The sequence below is a fragment of the Cuculus canorus genome, chromosome 10, assembly GCF_017976375.1.
Source record: "Cuculus canorus isolate bCucCan1 chromosome 10, bCucCan1.pri, whole genome shotgun sequence".
Classification (NCBI taxonomy): domain Eukaryota; kingdom Metazoa; phylum Chordata; class Aves; order Cuculiformes; family Cuculidae; genus Cuculus; species Cuculus canorus.
The window spans coordinates 8,517,256-8,535,787 of NC_071410.1; the positions used below are offsets into that span (position 1 = coordinate 8,517,256).

An 18,532-nucleotide genomic window follows, 5' to 3' on the forward strand; every position below is an offset into this window, starting at 1 on the left:
TCTGTCATCGCGTATTTGATTTGCAACCTGAGGATGCTGTTTGAGGTCCGAGTTGAGGAATAAGTTAAGGTTTCTCTTTTCCCAAGTCCTAAATAGTTTCACAAATTGTTCTTCAGTACTTTTGTGTGTGATATGTTCTTCCGCATAGCCCAAAAATGACAGGTGTTTTCGTTATTGTGCATGAGTCCTCATTTTTAACACATTGTGTAATTCAGATGGACTTGAATGTAGTAGCGTAAAGACTTTGGAGGCCTGCCCTGTGAGAAGGGGAAAATTACTGTCTGGCCCAGAGTGGTGGCCTTGTGATGACTGCATTGTGTTCTGATGTTCTGTGTTTGTACCAAACTGGTTTGCTGCCAAGTTACTTATGGCTTATCCAAGCGCTCAGTACAAAGAATGTTAAAAGAAAAACAGAAATAGTTTTCTGTGAATTCTTCCAGCTGAGAAGGAATTCAAGCCACTGTCCAAATGCTGTCTCCTCTTTCTGCAGGTCTGTGGTCATCAGGTAGGACAGCTGCCACAGGGGTGTGTGAACCTGTAGCCTCTGTGTAGGAGTGTATAAGTGCTTTGAAGAGATGCAGTATGGGAGCTGAATGGAAAATACCTTCCTGTTGGAGAAAATGTTTGCTTGAGCAGCAGGCTCTGTGATTGAGAAGTCTGGAGTGGGAAGTTTCCAAACACAAGTACATGTGCATGGGCAGAGGCACGTATAAAGCTCCAGACCCGGGCATATGCAGCAAGTCTGATACATCCCAAAAGCCCCAGGCCTCCTCTGCAGCACAGTGCGTGGCTGAGCTGGGCTCGTATTTTGGTATTTATCCTGCTTAGCAGAGCGCATTGCCCGGCTTGAGGGCTAGGGCCATGCTTGGAGCTTAGGAGAGGCCGATAGGTTGTTCCTGCCAGCAGAATCCTACGAAGGGCAGTTGGGCAAAGGCATTCCTTCCCCTCAGCCATCCCCATCAGCATGCCCAAATGCACATGGGCCCTTACCTGATTGGCAAGGACCTCGGGGTTTCTTGAAGACTGAGTAGGATAATCAGATAGATTGTGGGATACATCTGCTTGATCCTATTTCTTATGATTACGTAGTGGGGAACAAGCCTTAATGAGCCTTGGCCTTTCCTGTCTCCTCTGTAAATATGTTTGACTCAATTGAGCTCTCTGTGTGAGACAGCCCCTCTCTGTGTTTGGAGATGGATGCATCCACCTCTGAAGCTGACTGTGCTTTGAGCCAGAGTTTGGATTAGCTGACCTCCAGCGATCCCTGCCAACTTTTTTTTCCCCTCTTTTTTGTTTGCAGCTGGTATAATTGTGGTCCTAATGCCTCCCAAGTGGCGCTGGCACGGAGGGGATTTTAGCACTGTTTCACAGCAGTGCAGTAGCTGTTTCTGCACCACAGAGGGAATGTTTCTTTCGGGTTACCCACTCTGCTCTAATGCAGCTCTTTGGTGCTTGGCACTGGGAAGCCACCCTCCATGGGAGGCTAGGAGGGATTTGCCAGGCACATTGCAATAGAAGACAGCGTCCTTCTCCCTGTACCTGTAGTTGGGGAGTGATGGGTGCTGTGCTGGAACCTGGCTTAAGCAAAACTCCTGATTGGCTGCCTGATAAGCAGAGCATCCCCCAGGAATGCCCATATGCCCCACGTGTGGGATCACAGTGGGTCTTCATCTCTTCTAGTAGAGGAATAAGAGAGAACTCTTGTCCTCTAGCTGGTCCCAAATAAGCTGATGGCAGGAAATCAGAAGCCCAAAAGAACAAAAATGTGCATGTGTGGTTATTCTAACGAATCTTTTCAGTGAAACGGAGAAGTTCCCTTTGAAGCACCACATTGCTTGCTGCCCTGGAACATCCTATAGAAAGGTGTTTGTTCTGCCAAGGCAAGTGTGGGTGTCCAGCACAGCAGCTTCTGTGACTTTGTTCAAAGGCAAACAAACAAACTCCTTAAACTGCAATGTTTTTTTGTAATGCATTTTTGGCTTAGAAATCCCTAGCAGATAGTGACCAATAGCTCTCAGCCTTGTGTGGAAGCATTTTGGAGAAGAGCTAATCCCTCAGGAGCAAAGGGGAGAGGATTTCTTTGAACTTTGGTTGGATGGGAGGTGGTGAAGGTTGATGAAGAAGCAAAACAGATTGTGAAGATGTCAGGTGACTGAGGGAATAGCAGCACTGCCATCCACAGTGAAGAATGGCAGATTTCAGAGTGACTTTCTTCAAATATTTCCTTAAACTTGGCATTTATTTTTCCTGTTATTGTTTGCTGCAGTGTGTAAATGTGAAGAATTGCATGTATGCAAGGGAGGATAAAGTTCCCCAAGTTTATTTGTACTTTTTTCTCTGCAGTAAAGGGCTTACTTCCCTCAAAGTGCTTTATCTTTCTTCTCTTCCAATTTTTTTCCCTCTCCGTTCCTCAGCTGCCACCTCTCCAGGTAAGAGAGGTGCCTAGGTCATGCCAGGGCAGCTAAGAGCAGTGGTGAGCTTCCAGAGGTGAGTGATGGACGATCCACTTTCCTGAGCATGGCAGCACTGCTGTCCCTGAAGAGCACCACAGCCATCTTCTGGGGTGCGGTAAATCCAGGAGTTTTAGCAAGGTTGGTGAGCTTCCTAGGAGGTGAGATGCAGCCTTCCCCGCTGAGGAACAGAAGTATATTTCTTGTGCTGCTCCTTCCACAGAGGTCACAAATAGTAACCCACGCTCTGCAAAGTTGCTCTAAGCCAGCCATGTGAGCGAATGCCGAGGAAGAAGGGTGAACATTAGTTGGCGGCTTCGGTACAGAGATGAGTGGTATTTGCATGCCCAAACATCCACCTTGTACATGCAACCGCTTCTGTAGTGGGTTTGTGTCCTGCCAGCAAGGCTTTTCCACTGCAGCAGCATTGGGGAGTTGTTTTATTTGCACGTGTGACTTCTGGGTTCTGCTGTCCTCTTCTGAACAGGTGGCACTCAGGGCCAAGTTGACTGTTCGGTACACAGTGTGGTCCCTAGTGATTAATGGCCCCAACATCTGTGATTAGACATTGAACAGAAACTTTTCATGCATAGTAGAGGAAACCTGCTCCTTTTCTGACTAACTAGTAGAACAAAAGAAGGTTTCTTTCCTTCTAGCTGAAAAGGTCTACCTTAAATTAAGTAAACTGTTCCCTGAGGGAGAAAGTGTCCAGGTACAGAATGTTCACAAAGGAAATATTCAAAGTGTCTACTACATCCCTAAAGTGTTTGCTTTAAAGTATGAGGTCCAGAGTGGAGAAATAGAATATTATTTTCTAATTTGAAAGCGAAAATACTTCTTGCAGATGGCAGAAACTAAATTGACCTTCTTTGAGCTTGATACTGCAGCCGATTAAGTGCATGGGCAGTGAGAAGCTATGGAGAAGCCACTGTTTGAAGAGATGGCTCCTGTCCCAAGTGCACAGCCTGTGTGAGTGCGGGGGGTGGGAGCCGGCCCACGTCGGAGGCAGCCCTGCTGCGTGCAAACTGTTGGCGTTGCAGCAGCAGAGGAATTGGAGCCTTTAGGAATCTGAGCACTGCTGGGTTTTATGTGATATACGGAAAGAGCCTGGATAATTGGGACTTGAGCAGTGGAGGATCCACACCTTGACCTTACAGGGTTTCTTACATGGTTTCTTTTGCTGTTGTACAGTCTTGCTAGTTCCACATTTGAACCAGTACCAAGTGAAGCAGAGCTGCCCTGTGATCTGATCATGGCAGCACCTAACTTGCTATGGGCTTTTGTAAGGCCTAAAATGAACTGCTTTAATGTAGCCAACTGAACTAACATCATGTAATCCTGGCTAGGTGGGTCCTAGATGTTTTTGGTTTTTCTTCCTCACTGATGGAAAGGTCCCCACAGCTGTAGGTTATCTTTTCTCATGCTTTGCTGCCAATAAATATACCATTCCTGTGAAATCTCGCCATTGACTATACGTTTTTTTGTTCTTTGAAGAGCAAGGATGCAGCTTCGTATGGTCTTTATTACTGCTGTAGAAAGAAAGAAAGTAGAGGAGAAAGAAAGGACCGGGGAAGCTGCTCAGACTTGGTTTTCCATAGGAGTGTGAAAATGCTGTTGGATGGGTGATGGTATTCTAGAGACTTTTGTTTCTCTTTCAGAACAAAACAGTTCAGTGTGCTGGTTTCATTGTTCCCATTTCTCTTTGCCACGCAGTGTTTCCAGGAACACAGCATTTATTTGGAAGATTTTTTGATAGTGGAAACACCTTACTGCTGTTTGAGAAAGGAGTTCCTCCATTCTGGCTTGTTGAGGAGGGAGTGGCGAGTGCACCAAGCTCTTCCGTAACCATTAAGGTGTAATGGAATGCTGAGGTTACAGAATTGCCTCAGAAGTGCAAGGACTGGTGAGCGAGCGTTTCATTTGTGTCGCCAGCTGAATTTAGTGATTTGAGGAAAGACCACAAAAATAAAACCAAGTATCTTTTGGCTCCGACAATATCTAGACACTCAGAGAACATTAATAGTTCAGGGGTGGAACGAAAGTTGTAGTGGAACTGGTGAAAGATTTGAGGTCTGAATTTTGCAAGCATCAGAGCATGGTTTCTCCATTGCTGTGCCTCTGGGGTGTTCAGGAGAGGAGCATGGACAGCATCACATATGCTAAAGAAGGGGCACGGCTGGAACATGCCTTCAGAAAACCTCCAGTGTCCCTTCACTGTCCACACTGTCCCTATTCAACTTTAGGTGAAGGGGAATAGATGATGTTCTCACTCACCAGGACCATCAGTTAGGGCAACCACACTTTTGCTCCTCATCTGAGCACTCATGACCTGGAAATCCTTGAGGAACAATAAATAAGGAACCCACCTTGCTGCTTCTACTGAGTCATCTCTTTCTTAAAAAAAAAAAATCTCTTTAAAATAGCATCATTTACACTTGGGAGCTGCTTGAAACCACCCTGTCACATAAATTACCATCTCTGAACTCAGCTGTCAGGAAGCATCCTCACGAGTTGACATCCATGGGGGAATGTCAGTGGAAGGGGATCGGTTTCATGGAAAGCAGGAGGAATTCAAGCGTCAAGTGAAAATGCTTGTCCTCATGTTACCTCAAGTGTCGAGAGCGCCTCAGTCCCACCATGCAAGCCCCGGCGTGACCTTTGCTTCTCAGACTGCCATTGTTCCCCTTCACTTCGGTTGCTGCAAGGCTAGCTCTGCCATCTGGAGTAAGCCCTGTCCTCCTCCATCTCAGGCAATTAGAACCTCGCCCAGCAAGTGGCCCTGGAGCAGGGGTTCCAGGGATATTGTAGTTTCCCTACAGGGATAAAGGCCACAGGCTTTTCTCTCTGCTTTTCTGCTTTCTCCAGCTTTGATGCTGCTGCCGTTGAAACAAGATTGACCCATCTGGTAGTGGAGGAGATGAGCTTTGCCAGAATGATCTGGCTTGCTGGGAAGGGTTCAAAAGGCAGCACCTACCCTTTATTTTATTTCCTGCATGCTAACAAAGCCAGTGTTTTCTGGAGCTACTTTTTATCCTTACGTGTCGGTTTTGGCATGGATGCTTTTATTCCTCCCATTTTAAAAAAGCAAGAGAGCAAAGTGAATAAAATGCTACTTCCACTCCCCACAAAATGGGTAATACAAGAGAATTGTAAAGATGCATGGTGTAAAAAAAGTAACAGTTGTTTGTTGCCAGGAGCTGAAGCACAGAGAACTGAAGCTTTGTAGTGTCAGTGGCAGGTTCCTGTCTGATATCTCTTATCCTGGGCTGCATGTGTGGGAGCCTTGCTGCACCAGTGTACAGTTCTTGGTGTGATGTCAGTCCTGCATGCACGTGTTTGCGGCGTTCCCCATGGCCACGTGAAGAGAATTTGCACCAATCCAAACATTGACAGTGCTGTATTTGTTGACTTGCGGAAAAGCCGAACTCATGCTCCTCTGGGCTGTGACATGTAAGCCGAAACACCATGACTGCTGCTTGTGCTTGCTGGCCTCCAAGCCCTGATAAACCTGTGAAGCAGATTAATTTATTTAGGCCCCGATTCAGCAGAGCACTTAAGTACATACTTCAGGTTTTCTTCTTTCCAGTAAGATTGTCGGCATGCTCAAAGTTAAGCATGTGCCTGAGTGCTCTCCCAAGTATACAGCAAACCGGTGGTGGGGCAGTGTGCGCTGCTGCTGTGCTCTGCAGGTTGGCACGCAGGCTGCAGAATGGAGGCGCCTGGTATTAAAAATCTTTTCATTAATTTGGCTTCCTCCAGTACAGGAGCGCCGGTCCCAGGGTCTGAGATGATAGTCTGTCCTTCTGCAGAGAGTCTGTTTGTTTCCATAGCACAGAATATTCCTTGTGTCTTGCTCTGCACGTTGAACAAACCAGTGTGCCCTTGTGCAGTGTGTGGGGCAGCGGGCTCTGTTTCCATCAGCAGCACATTGGCAAGTATTTCCTCAGAGTTTTCTGGATACTTTTTTCCCCTTCAGGAGCTGTAAAAGAAAAACATGTATCTGAATGTCTTGGTATTTGTAGTTCAGTGTTTTGTAGTATTCATTTGACTTATCTTCCATTAACATGATTCCCTTCACCTTGAGAACCAAGCAACTTAGTGCAGGTGTGTGTGTCTGTGTGCACTATTGAGCTACATGCCTAGAAGCAAGATGAAAGTTTCGTTTGTTGCATTCTTTGGGATTTCTCAGGGTAGAAGGGCTTAGAAGTGGAAGATACTACTACACTGTTTGTAACTGCGTACATGGGTGTAACTGTGTGAAGTTCAGGCCTGCCATATTCAGAGAGTAACAGACCCTCGCTTCCCTGGGAGTTTGAAGCTGTAGAATAGGCACTTAATCCACAAGATGGTTGCATTTCAGTGTGCTCAGAGCAGCTTCTGAGAGAGCATTCTTTCTAATCCCCACCCATATCTGACCTGTTCTAGCTCGTTTTTAAGAGCTGCACCCAGCCAGTCCCTAGCTTCCTGCAGAAGGTTTCCACACATCTTTGCTTGCTTGCTGAGCTTATTTGGACAGGGAGCCCACACATCAGTGAATGGGATTTCTGTATAAATTTGCCCCATTTGCAAAATTGGAATTGATTTAGAGCATCTCTGTGCCATACGAAACCCAGAAGACACGAGCATGGCTAGACGTGCTTATTTCCCTTCCCTTTGAAGTTTAAAACATGCTTAGCAAATCTTATGTTGGCAGTCTCTGTTCCCCACCTGATGTGCAGAAATGGAAAGGTCTTTCCTATGGGTCCAACTAACCTTTGTGCTGATGCTGCAAACTGGATTGCCAGGATCTGGGAAGTTTTTGTTATGAACATGACTCTGAATATCCTAGAAGATACTTGCAATGTAGGTTTAATTAACATTGCTTTTTTAAATGTGAAATAATTTGATGCGTGAATCAAGCAGCCTCTGTGCCCAACCCCCTGCTGCTGCTGACAGCCTCTTCCCACACTTCTTCCTTGGTAGCATTGTTTGACTGTTCCAGCTCCGGTAGGTTTCAGTTACTGATCAGTGTAATTGCAATAACACACCAATAATAGAAGAGGAATTTAAGCTTCCTTTTCTTGTAGTTGAAGGCTCTTCTCCTGCAAAAGCTTGAAGTCTTAATAGCAGTCACACGAGCAACATCCCGCGCCTGTCAAGTGTTTGCAAAACTAGGCAGCCGTGCTTTACGAAGATAAAGGGCTGTTTTTTGGGCACTTGGAAACAGCCCAATCCTATCAAGCGGCATTGGTACAGCTAATATTAGAGTGGGAAACTCTAGAGACAGCTTAATGTTTTAGTGGATGCCAAGGAAGCCTTGAATAGGAATGCATTGGAAGTTTTTTGTTGTATAATGTGAGTTGCTGGAGTCCGAGTAATTTGTGTTGCCTTTAGTCTGGTGGAAAACTACAGCTGTGAGCAATGAGTTAATTTTTTCCGTGTGTGTGGCTTAAGTTTCCCTGTCGGGTTTGTAGGCTCTGAATCCATAGAGGAGCGGCTGTGAAGCAGTCATTTGTCTTCATGTGCCATCCCAGGCTGCAGCCAGCGCTGGGCTCGATAAAACACCTGAAAAGCGCAGAGCAGCCCTGGAGCTGAGCTGTGGCCGTGCCTTCAGCTCTGTGCACCACAAAGCCACCGCCCGCTCATCCTGCCTGAACATTTCCTCCAGGAAAAGGGAGGGGGGTATTAATGACGATTTAAAAAAAAGAAAAAACAGGAAAAAAAAAGGTGAAAAAGACTAAAAGAAGCAAAATCCCTCTTCCCAGTCTGGGAAAGGCGGCTTGGGGGATGCAGCCCACCTGCGCTGCGTGGCTGGGGCGGCATCGTGAATTCCTGGGGCTGAGCCCGTGGAGCCATGGGGCCGTGGGGCTGAGCTGTGAGGCTGAGCCTTGGAGCCGTGGGGCCGAGGCCGTGGGGCTGAGCCTGGGGGTCGTGGGGCCGAGCCCGCGAGGCTGAGCCGTGTGTCTGAGCCGCACTGTGCAGCCCCGCGGCGCCGGTGCGGCGGTGTCACGGCGGCCGCGATTGGCCGCGCGCCCGGTGCCGCCGCTGCAAGGGCGGCCGCGATTGGCCGCGCGCGCCTGCCATGCGCCGGGGGCCGGCGCGGGCGCTGCCCCCTCCCGACAATGGCTGCCGGGGCCGCGCCGCAGCGCCGGGGGCCGGGCAGCCCCGCGCCCGCCTGACCGGGGGCGGCCGCGCTCACTCTGTTTCTCTTCTCCCCGCAGGTTGCTGAAAAGTGCCTTTCCTGAAGCCGCCGCCGCTCGGATTTGTGTCTAGGGCCGCCTCTCTGCCCCTCTCTTTTCGGTCCTCGCGGTCCGTGCCCTGTCGGCAGCTCCTCCAGCCTTGCCCTCCCTCCGGTTTTTGCTCCCCGTTTACACGCGGTTTGCTCAGCCGTTTTATTTTCATCGGTTTTTTTTTTTTTTCCTTCCCCGAGTATGTAGCAAATATTTAAAAGAAAAGAAAGAAAGGAAGAGAAAAAACAAAACAAAAAAAACCCGACGTCCTTTTGCTCGTTTCGATGCTCACGAACCGTAATTTTTAGAAGCAAGAAATAGAAGGAAAAAAAAAAAGAAAGCGAACCCGAAGTTTTCTCCCCAAGGACCGAGACCATTCCACAAACTGAAGTGCTGCCAGCAGCATATGCTTTTTGCAAGAATAATTGAAACCATTAACTGGAGAGCACAGAATTCTTTTGAAAGTCTGCCAGTTATTTGCAAGTAACCTCGGCAGTGGCACAAAATATAACACTTATATTTTAACTTCTACAATTGCACTTTTAGGAGCTGGCCTCTAATTTGATTTTCAGTTGTTCTGATAAGATTTCTATTTTATGATTGGCTTTATGTTTAATTCTTGTTTAAACAAACACGATTTCACTTAAATGAAAACCTAAGTGCTGAATAGGAGTTCTACCAAAGCAACAAGTTAGTTATTTCTTCACGTTTAACTTGAATTCACTTTTTTACCCTTTTTTTAAAAAAAAAAGAAGAAAAAAAAAGATCAGCAGTAAATATTGCCCTGAAGAAGGGTGCGATTGCTTGCATTTTAATTTTTGTTTTTTAATATGGCTGTAAACGTTTCTCTGGTTCGTGATACAAAATGGCTGACGTTAGAAGTGTGTCGAGAGTTTCAGAGAGGTACTTGTTCTCGGTCTGATGCAGAGTGCAAGTTCGCCCATCCATCACGGAGTTGCCATGTGGAAAATGGTCGAGTTATTGCCTGCTTTGACTCCCTAAAGGTGAGGACTTTCTTAACGTGCATTACTTAAGTTTCCTTGCTTTTCCTTCTCTTCTGAACAGCTCGGCATGCTGGGGTGTGGGATGTGCAGAACAACTGTTTATTGCTCTATTTCTGCAGGGAGGATGCTGCTGGTGCAGGATCCTGAAATCTAGGTTGGGTCTGACATCAAGTGCAATTGCCTGGAGTGCCAGGCATCACAGAGAGAGAAAGGATATTATCCAGTGTTTTCCGATGGTAGCTCGGGTCTGATATAGCTTTCTTCAAAATGGAGAATGCACATTGTGGGCAGCAAATGAAACTGGAATGAGAAAAGTAGAGAACTGAAACCCACTGCTTTAATTTGTGTCCAGAGCACATTGGCTGCACGTTGAGTGCAGGGATCCGAAATGTGCTTTTAATGAGCAGAAATGAAAGCTGCGTTTTAAGATAATGAATCAGCTTTATGTGTATTTCCTGGAGACAGAGTAGCAGATGCACTCTAATGCCGTCCTGTAGATGAGAAGCAGCCAAAATGTTTGGAGACCAGTGCTCCCTGAAATATCGGCATTGGGAAAATGCTTTCTGCAAGGCACATGCAAACCTGATGGCTCTGCTGGGCCTGTCCGAGTTACAGCTGAGCCTTTTTGCTAGTGCTTATCTTTGCAGAGTCAATTTTGCAGGGAGTAAACTGCTCTTTGGTTTCTTGTTGCTGTGGCAGCTGCAGGGGTTTCTCAAATTTTACCATATACCTAGGGTCTGAGCTAGGGTGGGGTATGAGGGCTTGCACAAGGGGACATGGGCATCTCTGTTTGAGGTCGCTTCACCATGGTTCTCAGGAAAGGAACATCCACATTTTTTCTTTTTCGCAAAAGTGTGGCTCCTCAAAGGTATTTTAAATAGGATGGTAAAACCCCTGAGACAATGTGGATAACTGATTGCTTTTGAGAACTCTTGACATTACGTTTAATATTTTGATCAGGGTAATTAACCTGTTTGAGTTTCTAGAAGGAATCTAGCAAATTTAAAAAGCTTAGAAGTTTTCCTTTGAACTTCAGCTGATGCTTGAGAATATTTCAGCTTATTTTTATGAGCATAATGAATAACAGAACTGGTGGAATTATGTATGCACAGGTTCACACTGGGGCTGGATCTGATCTAACAGTAGTTTACTCATTTTATTATGCGGCTTCTTCATATTTTCACTTCTGTTTTACCAAGAAGTTCAAGCTTCCTATTTGCACTCGGTTTGCTCTTTTTTTAATCTGATTATATGCCATGACTCTTAGTTATACAGTGACTTTCAAATGTTAATTTACCTTGCTGGTTTGCTGACAGCGAGAGACAAAAATATTTTTATCAGAGAGGGGAAAAAAAGTCATGTTCTTTATGCCCTTCAAACTTTTGAATTGTAGCCAGTGGCAGAGCAGATAATTTGAATGAAAAGATTAGATTAATACGTTTACATTTTATAGCATTTATTTGTGAACTGAAAGGAGCGATATCACGCCATGTTAGTATTATGCCCCTTGCAGACCTTGTCTGATGTTTGCAGCGTCCTGGGGAGGTGTCACCTGTACAACCACCCACCTTGCCTTGGCTCTGAGCTGTGTTGCAGTCCGGTGTCACACGACGGGTGACACTTCCCCACGTGTGCTGGTTGGGCCGCAGAATCTGCAGCACTCCCAGCCTCTCTTTGTTGGCCCTTCTCTGCACATCTTGTGCTGAGATGTGTAGGACCATGTGTGTGAGCTGCTGGGGTTCAAATCCCACCCACTGGCAGAAGCAAACCCTTCTTCCACTTCAGCAGTGGGCAATGGTGAGGAACACAATGTTGAGAAAGCAAAAGATGCAGAGGAGTTGAGTTAGTCTCCTATAGATTTGTGTTCCTCTGTAACTGGCTGCTAAATAATGTTGCAGTTTACTTTTGACACGGTAGCAGATGCCCAGTATGTGCTAGTTAAGTGGCCTGAATTTCTCAGGGAACAGATTTTCCAGGTCTACGAAAGCCTCGTGGAGGGCTGACAGCTCTGCCTTTGGGAAGTACACTGGGAGGAGAGGTCAGACTGTGCAAAGCAACAAGTGTTGATGGTGGGGCTGTTTCTGCACTCTGCTTCTCAAGCAAGAGGTGGGTCTTGGATCACTTCCTTCCTCCAGCCCCATGGCTCTGGTAACTGTCACTGGGCAGAGCCCTGATTCTGCTATGCCGTGGAGAGGTGCAGTCCCCAATGTCACAACCTCTGTGCGTGTCTGTGTGTGTGCATTTCCCAATGGAGATAACCGCCCTGGTGACTAAACTCTCAAACAATTGCCTTTCTGTTCTTGGGCTGGAGCTGGGCTTGCAAAGCCCTGTTTGCAGTTGTATTGATGGTCTTGTTGTGGTTGCGACAGTGACTTCCCTTACTGGTGTCAAGAGAAGCGGTAAATTCTCAGACCTGTTAAGAAGAGGCTTTTCATGCCCATCCTGTGGACGTCTTTGTGTGCTCTGCTGCTGTTTCCCTCCGACAGCTGTTGAACACTGACCCCCTCTCCTGAGGAGGGCTCATAGCTGCTTACTGCTCTTTTCATCTTTTCACGCCCTGCATTAGCAGAACATCTGCTTTGCTTTATTGGAGACAGGATATAGGATGCTTGCAGCTAATAAGTTTTCCCGTTGTCTTGCAGTCACCCAGGGCTTTGTTCAGAGGTTGCTTATCTGCATCCATTGTGTAGTGCTGTTGCTTGTTTTTTTCTCACAGACCTCTTAAGCCTGAACAATGCCTTCATACAGGAACTTCTGATAACCCAGCCGTACAATGGTTTCACCTCGCTGGTCAGGTCATGCACAGCATCCATATGCTTCTGCATCTGATTTTTCTCTTTTTTTCCCCCCCTAAATCTCAGATGACTGCTCTGCCTCTTGCAGCGGTAGGAGCAGTAATGCTTCCAGCAACAGTCAGGCTGCCTCAGTGTGGGTTGTTTCACAGGTGAAGTGTGCTACCTGTAAGCTTGTGAAGAACACACAGGATTCATGAAGGTAATGGGGGGCCCCACTGATGCTTGGGTGGGGTTCACCAGGGCATGTGTGTTTGTGCAGTGCTTTGGCCATGAAATATTGAATCTTGGTTAGGTTGCAAGTGCAGGGCTGGATCTCGCTGTCCTGAGCTGTGGTTCTTCGAAGGGTGAGTTTGTGCATTTATAGGCAGCAGAAGGAATCTTTCTCAAGCAGATTGATATGAAACTTAAAAATAGTTCCTTGTGAGAAGCTGTTTGCAGATCTGAATCGGATGCCAAGAAAGCTCTCACTCTGTACTCGTGCTTTCCTTCTCGTTATTCTGGAAGAACGGTGGTGTCTGAGTTAATTTGTGTGAACGGAAGGGCGAGCCTATGCCGGGCAGTGGCAGGTGGTCCAGGCATAACCGAGCCGGCCGCCACCGTGCCACCCCCTTTCCAGAAGTGACCACAGGGGTGCTGGGCAGCGGCTGATGCTCTGCAGTACCTCCAGGCCCGATGGCAAAGGAGAGGAGCGGATTGTCGTCGCACTAAACCCAGGTGGCCTTTGGGTTCATTCATCGGCTTTTCTGCCGGGCTCGACTGTGCGGTTGCAAAGGGTCAGGACACGGATTGCTGGCTCGTGGCAGCCCGCACAAAGGCTGCTCGGGCTCGGCGGCTGGGCTGTCTGCAAGCGCTCATCAAGTCATTAACCTTCCTATTCAGGCTGGATCAGGCGGGCGTGGTATGAGCCTGTCTGCTTCTTAATTCCCTGGCCAGCACAGCATTAGTTGTGTTCTTCGGTTTCTAAAGATGTCAGGAAGGAAAAAAACCACCTTCTCTGGCCACTAGAAACGCTAATTAAGCAGTAAGCTGAGAGACAGCGGTTAGGAGATAGGGATGCAATAGCAGGTAATGCACACCGGTTCACAGAGGCTTGGATTTGTGCTGCTCAGAGTTTGGGCATCTATGGACTCGTAGTTTAAGAAAAAATACAAGCCCAGCTTTGTGGGGCATGGGTTTTTTGTTGTTTCTTTTTTTTTAAACTTGCTTTATGAATGTCGGATGTTTCCATATGCAAATCAAAATTTTGAAGAGCGTTTTGAAGGACAGAAAATAGCGTAATGAAAATTTCAGGGGTGTAAATTTTGACTTTGGGAGATCTAATTTAAAAAACATGGTGAGGCAGTTGCGTGTTTCAAAGCAGTTCTCTTCCATGTAAAAAAAAAAAAAAAAAGGCAAGTTGTCTGTGAACAGGCATAAAAGCAGTAGTTAAAGTACAGTTTTGTCTAAATTGCCTGTTTTCGAAAAGAAGTGTTGTTATCTGGTAATAGTAGTCGAAGTTCCACAGCAACCAAAAAAGTTCACAGTGCTTAAGCAATAAATGTACCGTATGATCTTGAAACTGGTGTACCTGAGGCTGTTCCTTATAGTTTTTATGCTAATTTGTACCTGTTTTATGCTGACTTAACTGGAACTGTTTCTGACTGCTACTGGTTTGCAATCAAAGTTGTTTTTTTAAATTTAAAGAAAATCCTAACTAGGAAACAACTAAAAATACCCACTAAACTTAGCATATGGTTTGCGCTCTTACAGAGGAAGAAGAAAGCAAACAAAGCAATAGAGGTATTTTTGGAGACATTCTGACTGCACATCTCCGCTCAGTGCAATGGAGATGCAAATAAATGATGAACAATGTTGAGGCAAGTCACCTTTGTGAGAAGCCTTCACTCTTCAGTTGGTCACTAGTACTTACCTGCGTACCAACAGCAGTTGGTGACAAGAAGTAGATTTGCAGCAGCATTCTGTCTTGTCTGGATAGTGTGTCTTAGAGCGTATCATAGGTGCTTTGTCTAAGTACTGAATCAAACATCTGCAAGTGGAGAAAAATGTGTTTAAGCTCAATTTTATTTATAAGAGCTGCTGCTGTTATATTAAAGTAGAAGGGTACTTCAAGGAGAATAGGAGGGCTCATGGGGAAAAAAAATAGGCCAAATCCTTTCTTGTTGATGGGTTGCAACAAGCTCCATGTTTTGATGGCTTAATTTAATTTGTACATGTGCTGTGTACACTCTACAATGTCTCCAGAAGGTTTCTGGCACAGCTGTGGGATGGAGATTGCTGATGGAGAAGATCACCTGGCAGTGCCTGTGGCTGAGCATCTCCCAGGCCTGGTGTCTGGACTGCAGATGCTCTGTAGGCCAGGCTCATTACTTGGATGATGTGCAGCCTCCTTAGGCATGTTGAACTTTCTGGGTCAAAATATACCTCTTTGCTTTAATGTGCCTAACTGCTCTTTCTGTAGGACAGAGGTCTACACCGAGCACGTTTGGTTTATTTAGCGTTATCCATGGGTTTCTGTGATGTCCCAGCAGTCTCTCTTCATTTATCTGTCACTTTTTGACAGCTGAACCTTGACTGATGAGCACTGGTGAATCTTGCTGTTGTGATTTAAAAGGTTGCTGCCCTAAGCTGTCCCTTTGCTTCTCTGTCACAGATTACTGCCTCTGCAGCAGGGTTAGGAAGGGGACAGTGCCTTAAATGCTGAACACGAAGTCCAGTGTCTGAGATGAAATCTCCTTGACCCTGGCTCAGTGTGGAGGTGCTGGGTGATGAAGCAGTATAACTGCAAACAAGCTGGTGTTACCTGGTGACTCTACTGAAGGACATTTGCAAAAATGTAAGGCAGAGCCCTTGGCAGGAATTCCTTGTTTGTGTTTTAAAGCAAGCAGCTGATTCTTGAGGCAGGCTGTGGAGAAGGAGTTGTCCCTGTTCTTGTCTCCATTGGGTTCTTCTGGTGTTGTCCAGGAGTAACATGGCAAGAAGGACAGGATGCCCGTAGGTTTCCTGGTGCACAGTCTAGTTTTGGTGACACCCTAGAGGTGTGCTCGCTTCTTAGTTCATTGCTAGAAGAGTGGAGGATGTGCTGGGTGTATTGTGTAGCACTGATGGAAACCAGAACTATCAGTGTGGCACTTGTAGTAAGTGAACACCTAGTGTTTGGGGATGCCAGTCTCCTGTGTGGTGTCCCTGGGGCAGGTTCAGGAGGCTGGCACATTGGGAAGCATTCCCAGTGCAAGGAGCAAGCACAGAACCACTGTCCTTTTCTTTCTTCCTGCAGCTAATGAATGTATTACAGCTTTTCCTTGGGCCTCAGACTTGCGTGCATTTTCCCTTGAACATGTTGGAAAGCAGAGCTGTGGCCACAAATTTGTTCTGAGACCATACTTTGGAGGCCAGCCTCTTTGGGGAGACAGGCCAAGCAAACTCAGCAGTGGGATTTTTCTGCCAGCCTCTCGTCTCCTCACCAGCCAGCCCTGGCAGCAGCAGGCCTCTGCTCTTCTCTGCAGCTCATGTTGCCCCAGTCATCTTCCTGCGGCATGAACAAACCACCATCCCCAAAGGATAAAGCCAGAAGCATTTACATTATTAATATCAGCCAAGAGTAACCTTGGGTTTCTGTTTGGGAAGATGATGGTAAAGTGCTGACTGCTGCCTACACTTGCCTAAAAAAGCAGGGGAGAAATTCTTTTGGGATGTGACTCTAAACCCTTCTGAGCTGGTGTGTGCACTTAAGCAGATACATTTTGAAACCTTTTATGGGCATATTGCAGTGTTGAACGGGCCATGGCATGCCATCTCCTGCTCCTGAGGCTTCCTTTCCTTATTTTAAGGCAAAGCTCTCCAGACTGGTGTTCCAGTTCTGCGAAATGCTTGAGCCTGATTTTAAGCACTGTAGAATTCCTATGGGCAGCACAGAGCTCCTTGTGCTGAAGTGAGCTGTTGCTTTAAGTTCTGAGAGAGGGAAATGGTCTTCTCAGTCATTCTCCAAAGGGGAGAACTGCCTGTGGTCATTTCCTTTACCACCTTTGACTTTCCAGTTTGGGAGAGTTTCTTTGCACGTGTTCAGTGCACACACCTGGAACTTGCAGTCCCTCAAGCTTGGGATCTGCAAGCACAAGCTCTGTGCCCGTGACCCAGAGCAAATGCAGTGCTGTGCTCTGCAAGCCCCAGGGGCTTCCTCTGCGCTGGGAGGAGGGCAGTGCAGAGCTGAAACCCAGCTAGCGTGCTGTGGCAGCTACTCCTGCATGGCTGTGAGTCAGAAGTTGGCCAAGGGAACATGGAGGGTTGTGTGTTTGTGCAGTAAGCTGTGGTACATCAGTGGATGCTGTGCTTCAAGCCATGGTGCTGCCAGATCCGCATGGGGAAGGAAGTTCAAGCTTTTTATCTTCCAGCTCTGATCTATAGTAGTAGCTAACACTGAGATTCAGATAGAGGCCCCAAACCTGCAAGTCACTATCCCTGGAGAGAGCTTGAAACAAAAAAGATCCTTGTAAGCATGAAGCCACACTTTGCCATGATGTCCTTTCTTGCTGCTGTGTCAGTGAAGCCATCTAGCTGCTTCTCTTGCTCTTGATTGCATTAGGCCAGCAAAACCAGCTGAAGGAAAGATATTGGAAGATGCCTTTGAGGAGGGTGACTCTGAACAAGATTTCTTCAGCAGCATAGCTTCAGTTTGATGTAGTCCGTTTGCTGACAATAGCTTTCTGCCACTTGATTTACCCATCTGATGGAGGGTGCAGTAACATGCATTTATGTAATTGAGCTATTTGGAAGCTTTAAAACAAATATAAACAAGATGTGCCAGGCTTTCTGGAGAGCCCATCATCTGACATCTCCCACAGAGCATTTAAATAAGTGATTAGATTTCCAAGTGAGGAGCTGAGCTATTTGAAAATCTGCCCCCAATAAATATTGTTGTGCTAGTATTAAAATAAATGCTTTGAGGCACTTGGGTGAATGTTGCCCTTCATAGGTACAGTTTTACATATGGCTTATTAATGTTGTTGTGTTGGTATTCATAAAACAGCAGAGAAACAGGCACTGACCCCCTTCTTTGCCCCACGTAGCTCCCCGTGCCATGTCTGATGATAGCCTTTTGGTTAGAGGAAAGGCTAAAAGATTTAGGAAGCCAGCTTTCAAACCCTTGCAATGATGCGGGCTGCTTTAAATTTTGTACTGTCAGGCCCTGTGCCTAATTATGCTTTTTGACCTCTCAGGAGCAGTACAAAGAAAATGCTTTTAAAGACTGAGTGGAGCTGAGCTACTGTAGTAATGAGACTCTGGGTATTTTAGACAGATGTCCTAACTGAGTAACCATTTCAAACCCCAGCTTCTTCTAAACGAATCGCTATCACACAGTTACTACTTCCACAAGTTTGCCTGTCTGTTATAAAAGCCCACTCTCTTATAATGGCAGTGAAAATATTCAACTTAACCATAGCTGACGTCTTAGGATAATAAAATCTTTCTGATATCCATGCAGTAGAAAGAACGTGGCACAAAAGTAATACTGATCTCAGCTCTCAGCAGCCTTGGTGCTTTATTTCTGACTCTCTGAACATCTGGTTAGTGTTTGGCCTTGGTTTTGAGTTTCAGTGATGTGGTTGCTCATTGTCCCCACCATCAACAGCAGGAGGCTGTTGTTGCTGGAGTGATGGATTTTTAACCTCTAACTCTGCTTTTTTACCTTCTCTGACTGAAGCCAACACCTTGACATGGCTCTATCCTGTCCTCTGTGTGCTTGAGCTCCAAGCTGGAAAGCAGAGAGCTGGAAGCTTTTTTGCAACATTTAGCTTAAAGCTGTGGGGAAGGTGGATATTCCTGAGAGGGAACAATTGGCTTACTGGGATGTGAGTGTACTCAAACCAAGCAATTCCCCAAGTTTGTAGTGAAATGTTACAGCAGATGGCCTGCTTACAATGTAGGATATTATTAGAACCATGATCAGTGCTAATAAGGTCATTGGCAGTGGGGGAGGAGGTCGGTGTCTGACCTTGTTTGAAAGGTGGCGGCCTGTGGTCTGGGAGAGAAGTTTTCTTTTACTGTACTGACATATGAATATTTAAAACTAATCTGGC

The 18,532-nt window shown here is 46.3% G+C and overlaps 1 protein-coding gene across 12 annotated transcripts in view; it reads left to right on the forward strand.

Annotated features, from left to right (window-relative positions):
- MBNL3 (muscleblind like splicing regulator 3) overlaps positions 1 to 18,532 on the forward strand; it is a 93,032-nt gene that overhangs the window by 23,106 nt on the left and 51,394 nt on the right. For 3 of the 12 annotated variants that reach the window (XM_054075205.1, XM_054075206.1, XM_054075208.1), the window contains exon 2: positions 8,651 to 9,663. The exons of 2 other annotated variants lie outside the window; for them this stretch is intronic. In XM_054075205.1, coding sequence (XP_053931180.1) covers positions 9,490 to 9,663 — 174 coding nt within the window. In that variant the 5' untranslated portion in view covers positions 8,651 to 9,489. Of the gene's footprint in view, positions 1 to 8,527; positions 9,664 to 18,532 lie in introns of those variants that run through there. 7 more of the 12 variants (XR_008451372.1, XM_054075210.1, XR_008451374.1 and 4 more) reach the window with 5 other exon arrangements.